We start from the raw sequence: 23,251 nt of genomic DNA on the forward strand, positions 1-23,251 counted from the left end.
AATGCATTAAAGAAATGACCAGATTTTTAATCAGAAACATTAAGTGCCTTAGACATAACTGCCTGCTATTTCATGGTGTTACTGAATGCAAAAAAACCCATGTGTAAGAGCAAAACCAGATTTGTGCATTTCGTGACTCAACATTCTGAAATACATTCAGTGGTACAGAGGATGACTGCACTTTCCATTACTGGTTTCATACTCCCGTCCTAGAGATCCAATGCTGACAACAGTCAAAAACTACAAGTATAACTTCTTAGGTTATGGTCACAAACCACAGCGAGTTAGTTAAATAAATAAATATGTGTGTATACCACAGTTGGGGGAGAGAGGAAGATTTCACTCTAGTGGAAGGAGCTGGCTAGTTAAATCCTGGAGATTTGACATTTTCTACAATACAGGAAATTCTAGCATAATCACTATTTCCTTACATGTTTCTTATCTGTTCCAAGATCACTGGTCATGTGTCAACTCTAAATGGTATACATTAAGTATCTTATAAATCAGAGAGACCTGTCAGGATGAGATTTTTAACTGCAAATGTGAGTCAAATTAAGGTAGTTCAGTAGCAGTTAAAATGAACAAAGTGCCAGTTCTGACCTACTGACTTAAAAGGAGCCCATGAGAATCAAAAACAGAGAGCAGCTAGCAGAGGGGCTTACTGCTTGCTAGAAAAGCTGTATGTAGCATTCATTCCTTCCTTCATTCCTGGTGTATAGGGACTCTTTGGGTCCATCTTTCCAAGTCAGGCAGAAATTGCAGTAAAATTCAAAGCAGCTCACACTACCTGAAAAACACAGCACTGCATTCTAAAAAGAAATGTCTTCAGAGGGCTAATCTGGCATTCAAATATTGGGCATCATCCACTTTAAACAATATGTTTTATGTAAGCATAAAACAAAACCATACCCTGTTTTCTACATTCCCACAATCTTGGATTACTTAGGTTACTGGCACAAAATTGCAGCTTTCTTCAGCACAGTCAGTCCCATGGGTGAACTTGATTCCTTTGAAATATTACTAGCTATAATTTCTGAAGTTGTAACCATCACTGTCTTGCATAGAAATGTTTGTGAAGTTCCCTAGAATGAATCCAGGTTATTTTATTTGTCATTGTTTGGTGTTATTTTTTCCTTAATTTATAAAGTTTTTCTTTTTATTTTGACAATGAGGTTAAAGAGACTGCAAATAATTATTATAATGCATGACACTGCAATCAGTACTTGTATTCCTATCATAACTTTCATACACACAACCCCCACAGTACAATATTTTCTAAAAAAAAAAAAGATGTAACCCTTACTGGTGACTGCAGCTAATCTTCAGAAACAGAGCCATAAGGCAGGAATGGACTTACGAAGTAGATGTCAGCCTGAGCCAGCTGTTTTTTCTAGTATTATTCCCTTTACGACCATCTGTCCCACCTGCTAATACATTTTTACCCTCACACAGACTCTCCACTACAATAATTTGCCATTCTGGCTGACATACAAGTATCAATAGAAAGAAAACTCTATTAAATCCAGCTTTGTGCCACCCAATATTTGGAGCTTTTGTAAGGCACCTGCTTGACTGCTGGTATATTTAAATCTGCCTTAAGTCTGCTTTAGTTTATGCCCAGTTCACCTACGACCCAAACACTAACAGTTTGTTGCCACTCTGTCTCTCTTCCTTCTGGACTATGTCAATGAGTGGAATGAAACAGTACAGTGCAGTTACACAAGAGTCTTCTCTCTGTTTTCAAATACACTAGCACACTTTACTGAATGAATCTACTGAAATCTATCATGCCTATTTATTAAAGGTGAATAAACTCTGCACTCCATACTTGTGAAGTCTTGAGGTTTCAAAACTGTTTTTTTCAACACTTTCCATATCAGACCTTCTGGTTGATCCTAAATATTCCTTCTTGGGCAGAATTGCCAGAGATACAATGCAAAGAAATGAGGAAGAGAACTGGGAAGGGCTGAGAACGGGGAAAAAGAAATTAAATGGCATGTTGCTACACGGCAAAATTCTGTAGTCATGGACTTTCAAGAATTCTTTGCAGTTTTCAATGAGACCAGCATCAGAATAAATCTTATCTGCACCATTTATTTTCTGATTCTGGCTAAAGTGTGCCAACTAAAAGGGAAATAACCACTTAAGCATAATTCAGAAGACTGCACAGCAGTGACACTGCCCAAAAAAATCAGGAAGAACATGACAGTTACAAAGTGTATAACTATAATTTCATCTCATGTACTGCTGACAATAGTCCACAATAACAGGAAAGGAACTGCTGAAAAAGCACAAGTGAGGTCATCTTTTTCTGGGTACTACTTTTAAACATCTGCAAAATATAGATGAGGCTTTTTAAAGATCGCAGAACAGGGAAATAGAGGGGGAGAAAGAATTACAGATGTGTGACATAAGGAATAAAGGCAAAAGAAGTCTAAAAGATGGGCAGAAAAAAAGACAATGAGAACAGAAGGTAAAATTCAAAAGGAGCACATGCTGATGGGCTTTACAATTCCAACAGAAAGTTAAAAGTTGACATCTATGTCCATACAGTGTTTAAAATGAGCTCTTAGTTACTAGCACTGCATTCAGGAAGGAGGCAGAGGAAGAGTGATATCTTAACTGAGCTCAGTTCTAAGCATAAGATTAAAATGAAAAAAAGAGGGATTCAATTTCATGTCAGTTCCTGGCAGCTGCTAGGCATTCCATAGCTCGGTTTGCTTGTTGAGTGCTGATAATGTGCCAGAGCTGTGGTGTGCTTTGGAGACCTCCCGAGATCCTTAGCTCTGCAACTTTGAGACCAGATGGAAAAATCTGGTTTTGAACACCATTCATAGTGCCGAAGTTTAACAAATAATGGAGTGTTACATAGATTTTGTTTGGAAAAAACCTTAATGGGGGAAATCAATCTTTATTTCTATTGCTTTTGGAACAGATAAGAGTTAAAAATAAAATCACCTATACCATTTTAATTTTTGCTACTAACATTTTAGCTAGTACCTGGAACAATAATAAAGTTCTTCTTGTAACATTCTTAATTTCTACATTGAAAAAATTTTCAGCAGATGCAATTTACAGAATTATTTACAGAATTACTACGTTCAAGTGTGTCAGTAGCTATGAACCCCTGCACAACAATCTCTACCGTGTTACAGATGCTGTCTGGCACCATCTACTGAAATGCTTCAGACACTCATCTTTTAACAAGCAACATACCTTGAAAGATTCAGTCATGTGCTTTGCTGTTTCTCCTGAACATCCTCCAGCCGTGCACTCATTCTGACAGCCCTAGAAGAAGTAAAACCGGAAAAAATCATATTCTATGCACATTGCAGAAAAGTTGATACGCATTCAGTTAATTCTTTTAAGGGACAGATTGTATTGAATGATCATCATCACTAAATATATTAGCAAGAACTTTTTGGTAGTTTCTTAGCACAACTTTTCACCTTCCAGGGTTTCTGTTTTACTTCAGTTGCATTATTTTGCACAACTATATTTCAGGGCTTTATAGGAGAGACAGCGTCTTGAATTAGATCATTGCTCTGAAATGTGGAATGGTATGGACAGCATCACAAGTCTTTCATTCTAGGCTGAATAAATAAACTGTGTTTTCTACACAGTTCCATCAGATCCCAGTTTCTCTACTAAAGCATCCACCTAACAGATTTGCTTTTGCCTTTTCTCAGAGAAACCTGACTAGGCAGAATGGAAGTAAAAGGGAAATAATTGTTTTTGTTAAATCCTTCATTAAATGAAGAGAGTAATAAGGAATGCCCACCTATGTAAATATATAATCAGAGTATTTTGAAATGTCTACTGTGTTGAACTTAAGGGTTCTGCCACTGAGCATGCTAGAAAGGAACCAAAAGGAGTGATAGTTCTAGGCATCCTTCTGTTCAGCAACAGAGGGATAACACAGAGAGATGTAAGCCATCCACCTAAAAGCTAGACCCCCAGTTTCCACAGCATCAGGCTAGCATCTTTGTGGACCCTCCTGCATATCACACCCAACGGAATAGAGTGAAGACGACAAGTACAGCCCTGACAGCATTTCTTTTTTCCAAGCAGCCTTTAAGAGATAGCTGGAAAGGTGAAGTGAGAGCAGAGGTTTAGGAGAAGGAAGAAGGTGCCAGGAGCAAGACTGTCTGGGGAATGGGCCATGAAGGGGATGGCTAGGAGGATGGCTTAAGGGAAGCACAACTGGCAAGATGGAGGGGATGGCAGGGGGAATGGCTAGCTGCTGAGATGAGGCCAGGGATGGTTGGGTATGGGGGAACAGTCAGGCTGGTCAGAAGGGCTCTCTAAGGGGGTGAAGGAAAGACAGAGGCATTAAGGGATGTTGTTGCCAGGGCTGAGAGGAAAGAGGCTTTCAGCCCTAAAAGGGAAAAGCTCTAGTAGGAGCCTGCACTGGCAGCTCCACCACTCTGTGGCTGCTTCTCACCCTGCCACCCTTCAGCCTTGCTGCATCTTGGGTGGGAAGGCCACAGATCAAATTTATAGCCCCCTGAAGGAAAGAGGTGCACAGGAAGCCCTTCATGGTCAGACCTGTGAGGTCCCTGCCCCAAGCTCTTAACCAGGGAGCAGCTGTCACCCTCCAAGGAGGGCTGTGTACAGGGTGGATGGCAGTGCCAGGGAGACACCAGCCACCACAGTCCTGCAGCAACCACCAATGTGTGGGGCCAGGACTGGGGCTGCATGGTTCACGGGCTCTGAAACATCACACACACACACAAGGCAAATTACATGATTTTTTTACTTTTTGCAGATCTCTAGGATATGGTTGAGGAGGAGGGGGAAGTGGTATCTTCAGTAGACCTTTAACAGTTAGTAAACTTGCTACCAACAAAAGAAAAAACAAACTCCCAGACACAGCAGTTCTCACTTCCCCTCCCCTCCAAAGCCCCAAGGAGGCCTTAACATCCCTCCAGCCTTTTCTCACCATCAGCTTTAACCCTTTCGTTCCTCTCCTTTTTCTAACTACAGCGAGACATGCAATCACTGCTACAGGCTTCTTCCTGGCAACTAAAGGAGGATTTGCCGAGAGAAATCACAGATCTCTTTACAATGTGCTAATATGCTTTACCTTAAAACCTTATTAAAAATATGTTAAAGCTTAGGGTTTTTTTACTCCAGAAAGACAAGTCTTTTTGGTAGTGTTCAATGGCACTCAGTGTCATACTCTAGCAGGACTAATATGTTACCCAAACTGAGGCACAGTCTGAACTAAGCACTGTATAATATAGGTGCTTGCTTTCCCCGTAATTCTTCAAATACTTCCAAATTCAGTGGTAAAATCCCAGAAGGCCTTCATGACACCATCAGTTTATAATGGTTAAGTATTCTGCAGATGAATTAAGACAACTGATGTTTCTCTTCACTGCAGTGAATTAGGATGTAGAGCGTGATGGTTACCAACGAACAGGATGGTAACTGCCAACTGTGGAGCAAGAATTTCTCAAGCATCTCCAGCTCCATTGCTGGTTTTTGTCTAATATCTAGTGTGCAAAGTTGGATTTTTCTAATAGTCATTACTGGTGACGGCAAATACTGACAAAATTCAACCATTATGCTTCAGCTTCTTCCCATCTCTGCTTTATGAAGTTGCCCTAAAACAAGTGTTGGCATCAACACAGAGAGGACTGAAGCTGGATACAGTTTGATATTCTCTTTCATGATCTTTAAAAAGATACAAAACTTGTGTGTGAATTTGGAGTGTGGAACACCTACAGGAACAGTCCCTAGGGGCTTGATCCTGTTGCCCTTCAGTTCAAGGTTCCCACTGAATTCAGTGAAGTCAACAGCCCATTTTTTGGGCATATGCCATGGGGCCAATCCTGTTCTCCATGAAGTCATTATGTTTTACAGATTTAACTCATATTTAAGGCAAGTAGCTAACTGCCTTTGTTAACCGCACTGAGATTGAGTTAATCCCTCAGCACTAGAAAGGCATACCACAATTACTTTCTAATTGATGGAGTCATATTTTAATGACTCCATGGCTTTTAAATCTGAAACATGTTGTTAAATGTAATAGGGAAAATTACTCCCTAGTTTAGTGCCAACATTGCCAAGGGAGATATGCCAAGCATAAATTTGCCCTTTGTGTTTAGTAGCATGGTAGATTTAAAACTCCATCCATTAAAACACTGATGTTATTCTAAAAATACATTTGAGCCACTGGGTCAATGTCTCCTCAAAAGTGACTCAAGTCTGTATCAAGTTGCTATGCAATTACACAAGCATGACAGTATTTCCTACATTGTGGTGTAGAGCTAACATTTTCTTTATGGTATATGTAACTGCTTTTTCTAAGTTGGAAATAGGATAGTATCTCACATTTTTCCTTCAAAAATACTGAAATTTCACATTGATTTTGCCATTACAGTAAAGCCCGTATGAGAAAAAAAAGTGTAAAAATCATGTTAGATTAAATTTTGTTAAAAGATAGGTTTCATACGTCATTACATCACTGAGAAACATTACTAAAATAAAGACCTAGTGTTGAGTAATTCTGTCTTTACTTTTATAGAAGATCTCAATGATATAATAATCATTGCAAATCCTTTAGCATTTACAAAAGTAATCACAATATACTCAGTTGGATAATAGTGCTCCCTCACACTAGTACTTACTTCCAATCTAACTCTTATATAAAGAAGAAGTAAGCCTTAGAGAGGTTAGTGTCCTCACAAAATGTGAAGGGCCATTGTGTGTATAACACTGTAATGCTAGGGCCTGAATAATAGGCCCTGAAACAAAGTTGACCTCTAGATGAACCTCAAAACTAAACATTATCCATTATTAGTATCTGTTAATTAGTAAAATCTGTATTACCATTAGCATTAATTATTAGTATCATTAATATGTATGCTCACTAGTGAAAGATGTACCTAAGACAGAATATAATCAGTAGTGAGGATGAAAAGCTGTGAGAATGTGTATCCAACCTCCCTTGCTTCGCCTTGTTCAAGGCTGAGAACCCAAGTGTTTGGCCTTGTTAGAAACTCCCTTGGTTTTTTCCCCCCGAGCCCTGGCCAGGCTTTCGGTGGAATCCAACAGGAGGATGAAACCAGATGTTTCTGCTCAAAACAAAGGTGCAAGTTATTCTGGCTTGATGATTTTTGGTATATAAGGCTGGACCCTCTTGCTGTGACTTTGGATGCCTCATCTATGGATGGATGCATTGTGTAGGGCTTCCCACTTGCATGGAAAGGTTCTCCAAATCCTCGCTGCAACCAGGGCTCCCCAGCGATTGTGGATCTGGATGTTGGTAACGTATGCAGGTGGTGATGTATCTTTCTTAATCACTGTTCTTCCCATCATGTAGTAATGATTAGGTGTACTGCCTTGCTTAACTCTATGTAGTAATAATTAGGTGTACTATTCTATATTTTTCTTACTGCTTAGTTTTCTGTAGTACTTAGTTATATCCTTTAATTATTAACAGTAAAATAAGCCTACTCTTTTCACTCTGGTATCTGAGTTTAATTGGCATCCTCGATCAGCAGAACATATACTTACCAGCACTTTTGGAAATTTTATACTTAATAGCTTTCACCTGCACTTCTGCTAGAGCTTTCCCAAACCTGAATATTCAATTCATACATTTGGTCCTCAGACTGCATAAGACATATGTATTTTCAACATCTTTTAGCAACAGGATGTTCTTGGCTTTCCCCGCTGCCTTTGGCACACCTTCTCTGACTGCTATTCTGTTACAGGCATGAAATCTTGTAGCCAAAGTATTGACCTGCAAGTGCACCCAATCAACTTCACTATTACCATTTTGCCATCCCTCTGGTTATGCTCATCTTTTAGGGTATCTTCCTGCATCTCACAGCTTCTTCAAATCAGAGAATCTACCTCTTCTATGCAGTCAGATCACTTGTTCTTTAGCTGAAATTACCTTCTGTTACAAAAATAGGCCCATCTCCTCCCTAAACTCCCTAGACTGCCTACACTACAAAAATCTGCCTTAGTTTTTCCTGTGCCCTCACACTTGGTGACTTTTGAGACCCAGTGGTAACACCAATGTCTTTGTTCTTGCTTGGGATTATCTGTTCTGCAATTCTACCAGGTACTTTGTCAAAATGCTGTTCTTAGATTTTAGCTACCCCATTATCCCATAGGCTCATCCTCAGTTATGAAATAGGAACTGAAGATTATCAGAAGCCTCATCGCTGTAAATGTAAGCTGCAAACTGCATTTCTTTAACCTACATTGTATGACATTATTTAATTTTAAAAAACGGCACCTGTTCTCAAAAAAAATTTGCAGTTACCTCTATATGCCATGTACTTTGTCACCCTTTTTCAAAGAAATCTAATTCTTTAATCAGTTCTGTGCTCACTTAATTTTCCCTGTTGTTTGATAACTCTTCTCATCACTGAGGAACAGAAAACTTTCCCTAGTGGAAGGCAGGAGTAAAGAAATAAATTGCAAATAATTTCTACGGAGTTCACACTTTCAGCGAGGAAATCATATTTGTCGCTTCTCAGAACAACTCAAGATCTGCAGTTTCACAAAATCCTTAGTCATCTTTTTGTTTTCACCAGTGCTCACGTGCTTATGCAAGTCAGCCCACAGACAGCTCTGATGTCTTCACTCTAAGTGAGAATTTCATCAACAGCACCAGTGCCCTAGTTAGAGTACTACCAGTGATAGAGAACATCTGAAAATCCAGTTTTATGCCCACAAAAGGACTGTAGACAGTGCTTTGTTGGCAGGCGTTGGCTATTCACAGGGACAAGAACCTAAAGAAGCAAATAAGCCACAGATACACAGCTACAACTGCATGTAGTTCCCTTTACCGAGGCAAGCCCATCTCCTGCTACGCAGAGAAAATTAAACCCAAGACTATATTGTAGCAGTCATCAGATCCCAGCAAAGATGGAATGGGAGTTTCCTCTCAGTCAGAAGTCATATGAGAAACAGTTGTCAATGAAGAAAATTCTTTCTGAGACATTTCTCCAAGGTAAAACAGTGTCTTACTGCTTTTTCCCGTGCTTGCTTCTGGCTACTGTCTAATGAATATTTCATGCTCTAATTTACACTGTAAGGATAGTGAAATTAGAATACTTATCAGATTCCAGGAATCTAGCAGATCAATAAATTCAATACATGACTTATGCTATGGTACTGCCTACAGGTGAGCCAAATCAGGTGTGTGATGACAGGTACTTCGGCATTCAAAGCCATACAAATCAGAGTTGCCTTTCTGTTTCAGGTATAAAAGGAGAGTCCAATGTGAACAAATGTCACATATTCTGTGTATTGCTACAGTCATATAAAACACTTCCATGACTTCAAAACAGTTTTTATCTGCCCCTAGGAAATGTTAATATGATTTGGCAGCCACACCACATAAAACACAAATTTGTGGGAAAAAAAACCAGTAATGATGTTCATAGCTTTAAAAAAACCCCAAACAAACACCCACTGTCAGACTGAAAAATTGAACATTGCTGTAGGACTGAGTCATATAATACTATTTTTAATATCAACTAAAAAGTTATTTACTTAATGACATTTATGAAAGACTTCCAGAGCTCAGGAATGTCATTTATGGAATCTAACAGCCAGGCATGTTCACCTCAGCTGTCAAGGGAGTAGTTGCATAATATAAAATAATTTCAATACTGTCTTTGTATTGTACGTATGTGAATGTGAACATACAGGTATGTATGTGTTACCATGCAAGTGTCACCAAGTACATTCACTGGGCTGGGTCATTTACATGGTAGCACGGCACGTCTTATCCACACAACTTCTTTTAAATCTACCCTTTTCAAAATCAACACAGGAGGAGCAAGAAGACTAATTCTTAAATTGTATTTCTAACCAATAATCAAGCTAAACAGAGATCTTTGAGATATCTTTGTTTGTTAGGTTGGTGCACTCTCCATGTGTTGGCTTGTCAGCCTTCAATAATGAATTCAAAGAATATGTACAGCATAAATCCCAGAACAGCTCCATCAATATACCTCAATGTATGCACAGATCAGCGTTGGGGGGCGGGAAAAAAAAAAAGGACAATTTGGCATATGCAGTTTCAGTGCTTAGTGTTTTACTTAGTTCCCCAAGAATTCTCACTTGTGTTGATTTCTGCACTTTCAATGCATTTCTTTAAGACTACTCTTACCTAACATGTATCTGCCCTCATGCCTTGTCAGCTGAGCATTATCACCTTACTGTGGCTTCTTGTTCAACCTTGGTTAAACAGTGAGGCAGTGTAATAACAGTATACAATAAAGAAAAATATAAGGCAACTAGCATAGCAGAAAAAGAATTCTTCCATGTTATTTAATGATAATTTTTCATCAGAGTGAATGCATCAGGGCTTAGAACATACAAGAGTTTCTTCATCTAAGAAAGCTGCATTGTGTAAAGTAAGGTCAAATTTAAATACATGATCATTAAATTAGTCCAAAAGACTGTGCAGGCACTTATGTTCTGGCTTGAGCAGTTTATTTGGTTTAATCTAAACTAATTTAAATACTTTGAATAAAACTGAAATATGATCCTCTTAAAACAAGGATCACTGTTTTTATTATGTTTAAGTAAAAGACAATCCAGAACATATGAGCACAATTTATTGGTTAGAAAAACCTAAAAACCTTAAAACAGAGAACAAAGAAATAGAAATATTCAGCTAGTCCATCCAAGATTCATATTTAGTAACATTTATAGCTATAACACAACTCTAAAAGTAGACAGAGTTGGTTTCATGAGATTAAATAAACACAGGACAATGTTGCCAAGGTCAAGTCATTGCAGTCAGCACTCAGGTGAGAAACGTCTCTAGGAAATAATGCCAATTTTTTGACCTGGTGCTTAAATTAATATTTGATGAGTTCAGTAATGCCTAACCTGTTGTACAAGAAAGCTTGTATCAGTTCACCTGAAAGGTAGCAAGGCTAGGCAATGTGAAGGATAACTACTTCTGAAACCCAAAAAGAACGTGTGCTTGACAAACTAGATTATCAAGAAGGCTAAAGGGAAGAAAAGAGTTCACCAGAAATAGAAAATAGATTAATTTGTTGTAACTGACTCTAAGGAGAACCTGACTAAGGATCTATTCAACTTCAGGCTAAAATTAATTTGCCAGATATTGCAGAAAGTTTACAACATGAACTGTGAATTACACTTATACAATATGGAGTCTAAAGTGTGATTCTTCCCAACTGAAAAATACTTAACACCTACCACCAGCCACATCCAATACAGTATGTAAAGCAGCTGTACATCTCTGCATGGTATCTCTTTATTCAATAGTTAGTTCTGTCTTAATACATTTCCTGCACAACCATACAATCCTCCTTCTTATTTTATTTACAGAAATAGGCAAGTACTCTAAAGAAATCCTCTTTGTGAATGACCTCCAAATGCAACGTGCTTTAACCTTGATTTCTAAGCCCACTGCTCATACGGTTCTTTTTTGTATTCCTTCCTATGACCATGTTGTTGCTCTGTCACTCCCCAGTGCCATTTCTTCTGTCCTTATCCTCAGTTAAGCTCAGTTAACCAACTCTCCCTTCTGATTGAGGAAAACAGACTCGTACTATTAGGGGAATAGGCAGATGACCTAATGGAGCTCCTCCATCTCTAACTCCTATGAACAGTGCCTCTAAGTGTCTCTTTTGTTGGTTTGTTTGTCTGCTCTAGCATTAATTAGGTTTTTAACAAGTGCATTGTTTGCTGGAATGGCATAAAGAAAAACATGTTAAAGCAACCAGTTGGATCTAGTTGACCTATAAATTCATCCATCTGTTTTCTAACTAGATAGTGTCTCATGGCTATGTGATATGGTTACTGTTCAAACAATATAAATGAAAATTCTGAAAGTCACCACGGTTTTATTGTGTTTAGGCCCAGTTCTCTTTGATATGAGAGCTTTTACATCAAACTGGCAACAAGAAAGTGTATAAATGCTATTACATACTTTTCCCTATCACTGTAAAAGGGCTTTGCTGTTAACTACAAGGAAGCTCCATGTTCATTACATTTTCTCTAACATTTCTCTTTGCTCAGGTATTCTATAATGCCAGGTACTAAATCAGCATTTTAAAATTTCATAGTAAAGTTAACCGGAGCTATGGGATGCATTTTTAACTGCACTGCTATACAGGCAAAGATAAACCTAAACACAATAAAAATTATTCTGCTTATTTTCCTCAGGGATTCAGTTATACTGGCTATATTTTTTATCCCAAGACAGCTGTACAGGTAAAGTACAGATCTGATTTAAAGATGCATAAAATATAGCTTACAATTTATTTGTGAAATTCCCTGATGGTGGAAACTACACACAGATCCTGCAGCTGATGACCAAGGCAAGTGGCTTGATGCAATTACCAAATGATAATGTGAATAACATGAATGCATACACAGCAGAAACAAATAAATTCATTGTCTGAAGAGTTACTAAGGGTTTAGAACTGGAAGCAGACAATTTAGTGTGGGAGACCAAAGCTTCTGCAGTTTGCAAATAAATCATTGTAGACTCCTAGGGGGGAAAAAAAAAAAAAACCCAAAACACCAAAAAACAACCAAACCACAGCAGACAGTGATAGATTCCAAAATGGGAACTGACATCCTTAAAGAAAAGAGCTAGCAGACAAAAAACTGTATTTAAGGACATACTCCTGTTTGCAAGCTCCCTCATAGCTACAGTGGAACCAGAAGAAACACACGGTCAGGCCTGAATCACTGGCCTGTATAAGGGGTCATTTGTAGCTATTCTCAGAGTGCTTAGACCGTGTCCCATTTAAGTCCATTTTGCACTAGAATAAAGGTTTACATAAGATGCTGAGCAATAATGAATCACACATTGAAAACAAAAGCTCTGGGGGAAAAAAAAAAAAAGCTTTTGGAGGAGAAAGGAGTTACTTTTTTCACTGCATGTCCTGTACACAGTCCCACTAGAAATAATAAAACAGTAACTTACACAGCTGGCTCTCAAATAACATTAAGCGCAATAAAACATTATGCAACTGTGCGCATGGTCGCTGGTCTGTAAAGGACAGACGTGTGCTGGCTTGATATCACATCTAGCCCTGATAACTTTGCATGGCCTATTTAATTCATCACCAAGTATCAAACGCCACTGGTGCAAAAGCATAAGAAGCATGACTTTCTGTATTGCGTTAGTGCAGTTATTGCCTGTTCCCTGCTTCCCAAGCCATTTGTTTAGCTGTTAAGTGTCCAGCTGATGAAGCTGATAAAGCATGGCAGCAGCTATCTAACCTGGGGATCTGAAAGGGCTCAATACTGCAGGTACACTTGGCCTGACTTAGAGGGGTACTCCTTATAAATGTGCTTCTCTACTGTGCTGGTCTTCTCAAATGATTGAGCATAATCCCTGGTTTTTGCTTGCAGGCAGAACTGTATACACCTAGACATGTGTTCTGTCTGGTCATTTGGCCACAGTGCTGCAGAAGGACCCAGACCTGAGCTTACAGTGGATTGAATGATCTAGTAGGTCTCTTTAAATGAGTGACACAAGCTAGGGTAGGAAAAAAAACCCCACAACAAAAACCAGAAAGTCAGCACTCTTTGTCTAGAGGTGTTGCAAATACTGTGCTTTCTCCTGAATTCTGATGGTAGGCTGGTCTGTATGATGCTTGCAGCTATTTTACTGCTTGTTCCAGATAAAGAACTGAGACCTTCATTATTTATAAGCTTTAAATGACTGTTATCACTGTAACACCTGAAAGCCTTAAATTAATACTGGCTCTACAGTCACCTAGGTGAAGGAAGGTAGAAATATCTGTCTTTTCTATAGACAGGAAATTTAGGCATAGATTGTCCCATCAGCATACCTCACACTGGTTGGCAGTTGCTTCAGAGAATTCACTGGGAGGCAGACAGGTGCCAGAATAGGGCATGCACAGCTCCCCAGGAACTAGATCTATAGCTCCTCTTCCTTATAGAGACATACCCATCAGAACCATTACAGTTCTTTTCAAGGAAGAAGAATAAGTGTAGGTGTTTGATGTGGTTTTGGCTGTGCACTCTACTCACATCTATGCCATATCAAGTTTCTTGCATAACAGCACACAGGTGATGGCTGCAGAAGACCTGTCTATACTAGGTCCAGTGGGTTTTAAGCCTGACATAATTCATTTGAAGTAATAGGAGATCTCTTCCTGGCTTTTACCAAAGCATGGGTTATATCTTTGTGACGTGTCTTTTGCTGTGTGTTCAAACACTGCCTTAATTTGATTTAACTGGATGCAATTCAACTAAGTAGAAAGGAAGTTGAAGCTTTCCTCTTGATGTAAAGGGCACTAGGAACAGAGCTAACCCACAGGGAAAATCCTGGGAATCTGTTTGAATACAGCACCTACAATGATGTTCGTGTTCTTGTTCAGATCAACAACAAACTACAGAAAGGGAACATATTTGCATGATAGACATCCAGCTCAGAATATACTAGGAACTTCTCTTGCTTTACAGTCTTTATGAGTTTCAGTGAGTGTAATGAAAGGTAGCAAACATAATTCACCACACCAAGCAAATGTAAACAATCCCATGAAAGCTTACTAACGAGCCAAGAAAAGCAGATCACAACTACTGTGTCACTGTACAGTGTCACACATTACTCCTTTGAATGTGGAAAACCACCAGTATAACACCCACAAGAACCTGCTTTTCTTGATGATGTCTGCTCAGAAGAGGTAAAATATTTTAAACTAGTGACAAAGCCAGATACTCCACCCACTTAGAATATGTTCAACTGTGTAACAACTCTTAAGACACAGAAAAATCACATATTATAACACTCCAAAATTTTGGAGTTGCATTAAAGTTACCCTATGCATGCTTTCTAAATACCCTGTGAGCAAGACTTTATCTGAAATTCCCTATAATTTGTTGACAGTGCCCACAGCAAACTGGATTCTGCCCAGGGAATCTGAGAGCAAAATAGCACTCAGCACATTAAAAGTGGCCTTGAAAAAGTATGGTCACAGATGAAGTATTTGTAGAGGTGTCAGCATTAAGCACATGTTAAGTACGCAAAGCAAACAGAGGGCCTTTGCCAAAATTACAGCATGGTAAAAGGTCATCACAAATCAAGAGTGATACAGTCTCTATTAGAAAAATGATAACTTTGAAATACTAAGCAATGGCACTAGAAACGAAGGTATTAGACACATGACAAGTAACGTAGGCTTGTCTTCTTACACTTCAACATCTGTATCAATGATCAACCAGCCCTGCTCAGCTCAATAAATCTAAATTGACAAGTGACTTCTTTATATCACCCCTATGAACCAAGGGTTTTGCCCAACTTCAACCCACATGAATATCAGTGCTCTTGACTAGAATGTCTCTGTCATTTCTGAATTTATGAAGTTAAGCATCTTAAAACAGTTTAGAATTGGATCCAATTTTTCCACTGTTGAAGTCCAGTTCACCTGGAAATGGTAGGACAGAACATTAATTTTATATGTATGTCACAATAAATATTTTGCCCAATTGACGTGATGAAAAAATTGGTGGCTACAGCAAAACCACTTAAAAGAAGATCCAAAAGGAAACAATTGTAAATGCAGCTCAATGGAAAACCAGAAAGGAAGGCCAACATTACTGAACTTCTATCTCCAGGTGGCAAGAAGAGAATCAACCTGTAAATGCCAAAAATAATCTCTAAAAAGGTGTTGAAAGGCAAAGGATAATATTTTAAAAAAAATGAAGTTATTTGAATGGTACAGACACTAGCCAATATGAAAAAAAGCATAGACTACAGAACTTGTCTTTGTATTCTATGTAATACTGAGGATGAAGCCTGGGCCATAGACTGGGCCACAGCACAGGATCAGTGCTAGAAAAAAGCACAGCTGTGTTAGAAGGATATAGAAAGAAGAAAAACTGAACTGAATCAAATACAGTCAAACAACCCAATGGGCTTCCTCTATGGTTACAGAAACAAAACCCTTCCTGGCATGTGAAACTTTGTTTCATTTGTCTTCCAAACTGCACTTCTGTTTCTAAAGACAGTTAATCCAGTTTAAGGTAGAGTCTGCAATTTAGTTGAACATATAAATCGGCTACAGTGTATCTAACCATTCTTGCTTAAAAAACAAATGATATACTCATGATGGATAAATGCCTCAAATACACGAGCATGTGAATACAATATGATTTATTTTTTTTCTGTGTGCATGCATGTATATATGCAGCTGTACAGCTATGGCAAAAATTGTGGCTGCGTAGCTACTGTATGCTATAATACCCTATGCTATAACAACTACTTCATGTCATGTAAGGAGTAAACTTGGCTCACATTACACTTTTATACTAGTACACAACTATTAATTTTTTATAGCTTTCACCCCCTATACTTCAGGCAATACTTTCTAGCAATGAGGAAGGGTTTTTCCAAGTTTGTAAGTAGGTACTGCCACAGAATAGGGCAGGATTCAGAAGGACTTAGTGTTTTGACTCTCAACACTAGCACTGACTGTGACCTTGACAATTTGATGATCTTAATAAATCTTGATGTTCTGTTCTCAAAAATTATTATGGTACTTTTGAATGCTTTGAAACTATAGATCCTATTTTAAAAATTACATGCTTTTATTCGTCCAGGATCAAAAACTCAACCTCTTTACCCGTTTCCTCAAACTTTAAAATCAGGAAAATAAAACCTGCATCATCCATCTGGTAAGAAACTTACTTAACAACTAGCTTGCTAAATATGTTGACAATACTGAAAGTATTAAAATTTGCTATAAAGTTTTCTTCTCCATATTGTTTTGATTAAGAATTTCCTTTATTTTACTGGAGGGTGAGAAACTCCATGCATCAGCAGAAATTATATTATTATTGCTGATTTTAAGTGGACTTTATGTGGGTTTTTTTAATAAATTGCATGATGATATGCAGTTGTATAAAAACTTGTGAATCAATAATTTTGTTGTAAGAGTAGAATATGCAATTTTGTATGGTATATTTATATCTTATATTTAAGATATATTAATTTAAAATTCACACTCCAGAAAATCAGTGGAGGTCTCCTTTTTTTCAAGTACTTCATACAGTTTTGTTTGTTGTTGAGCCTGGTCCCATCACCTTGATTTTCCTCTAGATTTTGGAAGGCTGCTATTACATCACCCCAAAGCCTCCTCTTCTTCAGACTGAACAAACGCAGTTCCCTCAGCTTCTCAGTGTCAAAGTTTAAAAAAAGTTCACTCTCAGTAAGAGTAATGCAAATGCAAGCTTTTATTACAGAAGTGACGACCCCTAAAACAACAGTCTAAATAAAATTAAACAAGTGGACGTGACTTGTGTGTCACTGATCTCTCTGAATACTAGTGGAAATTAATACTATCCTTGTGGAATTAAACCCTATTTATATAACAAGAAAAGCAATATATTTTCTGTGCTTACTAAGAGTGCTTTTATCAAATATTATGTGAAATGCTCTAATAGGCAAACTGAATTAGCAATAGCTGTGTACCTACTGAGAAGTCATACGCTGCACTTCATTAATGCATCAGGTATACTCTAAAATGAAACCTGGAAAAAACTGCAGACCTCAAGGGAAGAAAGTAAATGAGTAACTCTGTTGGAAGAGTATTATGACATTAGTTTTTACAAACAGTAATATACTATGGGTCAAGATGCACAAAAGACAGATGGGTAAAACTTCTTGATCATTTTAAAGATAGTTTCAATTATTTAGTTCATGTTAACTCTTTTGGATTATTTGATATACACAGCAAAGGGCAACATTAGGCCTTTCCATGAGCATAATATTGGATTTTCATCTGCAATACCATATGGTAATATTTGCTAAATTGTCCTTCTACAACAGGTGCTCTATTTTATGAGGTAATATTACCTGTCCCTTTAATGTATAAAGTCATAAAATAATGAAATTGTTTCCAAGGTAAATGGGACCACTCATTCACTTCATCCTATGTGAGAATTAGAGGTATCGAGTTGTGAGCAAGTAAGTGACTATGAATAATAAATTAGGGTCACATACTGCTTTGATTTATGCTTGAGTATCACCAAAATTCAGACATTCAAAATTAAGGTCATGTATTTAATCTCTACATTACAACCATTGTGGCAGCTGGATAGCCACAATTTATTCTCAAAAGCCACAATCAGTTTTGAGTGGCTTGAGCTCATTGAAGTCTCTGATGAGCTTATCTCGCACTGTGGAGTACATAATATGTCAGTGTAGTGACACGAAGATGACAGTCCTCACGTGCGTGGCCTAAGAAAGCTAATTGTGCAAATTTTCCAAACAGAATTTACCCCTTAGCTCCTTCATTCTAACACTGAAGGTCCTGCTTTCAAACCTACCAATAAGCTGCAGTTGGCTATACATTCAGCTATGATTATTCATTTAAGGAAATGGCATAACATATGAAAATAATGAAAAGAATGTCTGTTCCGATTCTTTAGCATGCCCACACCAAATCTTTTTTTTTTTTTTTTTTTTTTAAATGGCTGAACAAATTCAGAATAACTGAGTGCTTACACAATTAATGAGCTGATTTACCTCCTTTCCTAACATTGCCCTCCCAGGGATAAATTAATCACTAATGAATTCCATTTAAACTATTCTCATCTATCAAATTAAACCAAGGACACGGCCTATGGACTGGTTCAGCAAGATATCAACAGTGTTAAAGCTACCTTCTGATTTTGCAATCTTTTTTACCTATGACTTTGCTGCAGATATCAATACTCAATTTCCATGGGAAAAATCAGAATATCCATTGGATCGCACAATGTTAGGAGTGTTAGGCCTGTCAGTAACAATCTGTGCAATAGGTGGACAAGGCAGGACTGCAGAAACCAGAGGCATAATTCATTTCTTATGCATAACATTCCTTTGAACAGGCCAGAAAGAGAGGGTTGAGGTTGAGCTATTAATGGTTCAAGGAGAAAGAGAGGATTGTGACTAAAAGCAGGAAATGATGAAGGGCGAGATGAAGGGATAAGGAGCTGCAATAATGCTGTTGTTTACTGATGCCTTCATAAATTTATTGAGTTTTGCATAAGTATCACAACAATCAAATGGTAATTTTCTGCACCTTTGGTACATGCTCTACAAATACACAGCAACAGCCATAACCCTGAAGAGCTTACACAGTCTGAACAGATGAGGCAAATAAAGGGTAAAGGGCTCAGACAGAACTGACTACACCACTTGCAAGCCTACACCACTTGCAAGTGACAGGAGTGTACTTTTACTGCTGTAGCTATTGCTTCATGATGTCTTTTCTACAGTAAAAATACAAAGCAAAGTTAAGTTTTGTGCAGGTGAGAAGAACCCAGCGAGATGTCAGTGTGGCTTTGAGCAAACAGGCGGGTAGGTCTATGGCTTACCTACTATTTGTTTTTGGCATGGGCATGCCAGAACATTACTGCCAGGTGCCGGATAACACCCTGGAGACCAGGGTCATGCTCTCTTTCCTAGACACACAACAGGTACATCAAAAGTGATATAAAACATGACATTCTGTCTCACTCCTTGACACATTTGCATTCTGTCCCTAAGCATTCTGGCTCGGGCAGCTGCTTGGGTACTCTCCCTGAGCAGTTTCACATCAGTTTTCTGCCATGGCTGGTCTGCCACTCTTCAGTTGCAGAACTAATGAGAGGAGCACTCACCCATTCTAGCCCTGACATCCCCAGTAGCACCTGCACCACTGCTCCACAGCAATGCTGATGAGACCTAGGATGGGATGAGAGTAACCCTTGTAATCAGCAGCAGAGAGGAGCTGGGGCACTTGCCAGTCACATACCTGTTGTGCCTATATTCCATCTGTTATAGTTACCCAAAGAGAGCAAATAACTTAGTCTTGTTTATCCTCAGCTGTTAACTTTGGCATCAGGCTTCAGCTGTGAAGTTCACAGACAGCCCAGCATGGACCTTTTTCAAAACCCAAGAATTATTCTTAGTGCAGCTGTTCCACAGGGTATAAAGTTGCTGTGATATTCCCTCAGTCTAATTGAAAAGCGCCCGTGCTATCTCCATGCCCTTTGTCTTGACAAGGAAGACTTCTTTTTAATCCCCAGATCAGCCTCACTAAGCAGAAGAGCATAAACATTACATTTATAAAAGGAGAGTTCTCACAGATGCTCATCTCTCACGTTAGTGTTCACTACCGACAACTCCCCTTCCATTATTTAAAGTTATTTCTGAAATTACTTAAAGTCTCTAAATACATGTTACTGGGTCTTATCCATAGGCTATTTTTGCACAGTGGCAGACATAAGACCTATAATAAACTCATAGGCATAGAAAGACATGAAGCCTGCCAGGAGACCATAACCTTTGCAGTTGTTTTTTTTGTTTTTTGGTTTTTTTTTTTCTTTTTAATCATTGAGTCCCGCATTACAAATAAACAGTAAGAAATCCCCTCCCCCGAGGAAATGATAAAAACCAGTAAGAAATCCGCCCACCTCCCCTTCTCCCCTCGACTCATTATTTCTTTTCCACACATGCCGTCTGCAAGGAAAGAACATGGTGAGAGGTAGAATCACACACATCCTGCTTCTGAATCTCAAAGAAGAGATCTCTTGGGGACAGCAATCTCCTTCGCAAAGCGTTAATAACGAATAAGAGCATTAAAATCTGTAAAGACCAATCAGTAAACCACCGCTTTCCTTGTTGCCCACGGAAAAGTCTCCGTGCCGCCCGCATCTCCCGAGGGATGGACGAGGGGCTGGGGGCAGGAAGCTCGCTCCGCTTACCTCGGTCATGCTGGCGAACGGCGGGTATCTGCCGGCAGCGGAGCGGGCTCTCGGCGGGCCGCCGCTCGTCTCGGGTACCGCTCCTGCTGGAGTCCCGCGGGTCCCCGAGCCCCCGGGGGCGGCGCCGCGCTGCGCGGGCTCAGGACCGGCCGGTCCGCGGGCGAGCGCCGCTGGGGCTGGGGCTGGGGCTGGGGCTGCTGCTGCCGCTGCTGCTGCCGCTGCTGCTGCTGCTGCTGCCGTGGCCGCCGCCGCTTGCGGGCTCCGATTGCATCAGCGGACGAGGGCGGCGCGCACGCCGCCGCGGAAAGCGGCGAGGGGCTGCGGGCCGCCCCGCCTCGCCCCTCCCGGCGGGACCGCACACCTCCGCCCGGCGGGCCAACACCGCCTTGGGCAAGCACCGGCAGCGCCTCAGCCGGGGACGAGGCCGGTGGGAGCTACTCCCTGCCCACCCCAGGCCCGCACCTATCCACAGGGGCAGCAGTGGCTCGTCCCTAAAATGGCCCCGCATCGTGCGCTGCACCTACCGAGCAGAGGCAATCAAAGGATTTTACTGTAATTTACACTGCGGATAACACGTTCTTCTTAGGCTTCTCCCTTAACAAGCATTAAGAAACTCATCATTTTCCGTCTCTGAGTCATTTCCTCCTTCTTGAGTCCAAGTCGTCTGACACACCAAACACTTCGCAGTTCATCCCTCCCGTCGCTAGCAAGGCCTTCAGCTCTCACTGCACGGCAGGCTTCCTCCATGCCTCCCACCTTTCACCACTACACACACGACTTGTGCCGAGTCCTCCAGCACAGGAGGAGCCCACACAACGCATTTTATTTGGAGCTAGCTGGGTTTGCCAGATGTTTCACAGTGGGGCTCTGGGTCCTTGCCCTGCTAGCCAGCGCTTACACCTTCACAGCTCTTCATAGCTCAGCCGCCCGCCCTGCAGCCGGCTGGATCTCTGATTTCTGAGTAGATCTACTCCCTTACTTTTACCAGTGAAAGTGTACAGTGGTAGTACAAACCCCCAATGATTTTGTAAGAGAAAATCCCAGCGTAACCACGATGTAATGTTCACAATGTGCTTACTTTCATCTTTACTGATTTTACGGTTAAGTCTTTTCTTCCTTTACTACTGTTTTCATAAACGTTTTCCCCTTCTGATCTGCTTGAGAGTAGTTGTCGAAAGCTATTTCATCTCAATGATACTGTCAAAAGTGTCAGGTTCTGCTTTGCATGATGTACATGAATTCTCTCTTGTATAGTGCCAGAGATCGGTTACATAAACATAAGTTTATCTCTTCCTGCCACTCTTCAGCCAGGTAAGAAAATGCTATTTAATGGAATTACAAAAATTTCAATTCCAAAGAAACACGGGTAAACAACACTACCCAAAATGAAAGTTCATGTGAGCAGTGCTGTGCTCACATAGAGAACATATAATAGATGATAGTGGCTATTTAGGAGAGAAGAATGATGGAGCAAAAAACAGGAGGCGGAGAAGCCAGCAAAAAAGCATCAGACAGATACAATTCATCGTCAGTGAACTACTACTCAGCGTTCATGAGAGCAACTCATTCATGATGAATTATCTTTAGATTACAATCACAACATAGGAATAACCATACTGGATCAGGCCAGGGGTCTGTTCAATTCACTATCCTGTCTCTGACAGTCAACAATAACAATGCCTACAGAAGAGGTACAAGAACAGAATGAGCAGGTAGGGGCACTTTCCTGATATGCTCTTTTAGCCTCAAGCAGTTTGTACCACAGCAGTTTCCTGAAAGATGGATTCTTTAGGCTTAACAGTTCTTCACAGATTTTTGTTCTATTAATTTTTTTGTTCATTGAATCCATGTAAAATTTGGCATCTATAGGATCTTGTGCTAATGAGTTCCGCAATTATCTGTTCTGTGGAAAAATACATAATTTTGTTTTATTTCGAACTTACCACTTGAAAATTTCCCATCATGCTCCCTTCTGATACTGTGAGGCTGTAAACACAAGGACCAAAATATTCATTCCCTCTATGTAATTTGTGGTTTTACAGACTGCTGTTGAATCCCCTGTTAGCCATCTCCTTTTTCCAGATGAAGACTGCTAATCTTTTTAGTCTTAATATAAAAATAGTTCCATACCCCTGATCATCCTTGATTTAGGATGGGAACATGAACTGAACAAAACTCTCAAAATGCAGGTCGCCATAATTACTTTTAATTTGTTTTTTTTCCTCTGTTTCTTTTCCTAATAATGTCTGGTGTTCTGTTTCCTAATTTGACTGTTTCTGAGCACTAAACTAAACCGGTATTCTTAAAAAATATCTAATTCCAAGACTTCTCTTCTGAAAGGTCATTCATAACCCACCACTGTTTACAGAAATTACGCATTTTTTTTGCCATGTGCATAATTTTCTACTTGCAGACATTATTATATGTTATTTTGACAGCTGTGTACTCAATTTCATAAGGTTCTTCTGCAACTCTTTGCAGATAGCTCTGGTTTGGCTGAATTGTTTAACATCGTTACTCTGAA

General features: G+C 39.6%; 1 protein-coding gene across 2 annotated transcripts in view; it reads right to left on the reverse strand.

The window, feature by feature from the left end:
- The window catches only part of BCAT1 (branched chain amino acid transaminase 1), a 67,040-nt gene extending 46,067 nt beyond the window's left edge, over positions 1–20,973 (reverse strand). For both annotated transcript variants that reach the window (XM_074871436.1, XM_074871435.1), the window contains exons 1-2: positions 20,728–20,973; positions 3,217–3,288 (exon numbers count right to left, since the gene is read on the reverse strand). In XM_074871436.1, coding sequence (XP_074727537.1) covers positions 3,217–3,288; positions 20,728–20,736 — 81 coding nt within the window. In that variant the 5' untranslated portion in view covers positions 20,737–20,973. The remainder of the gene's footprint in view (positions 1–3,216; positions 3,289–20,727) is intronic.
- Between the last annotated feature and the right edge of the window lie 2,278 nt (positions 20,974–23,251).

This window comes from Strix uralensis, chromosome 5 (genome assembly GCF_047716275.1).
Source record: "Strix uralensis isolate ZFMK-TIS-50842 chromosome 5, bStrUra1, whole genome shotgun sequence".
Lineage (NCBI taxonomy): Eukaryota > Metazoa > Chordata > Aves > Strigiformes > Strigidae > Strix > Strix uralensis.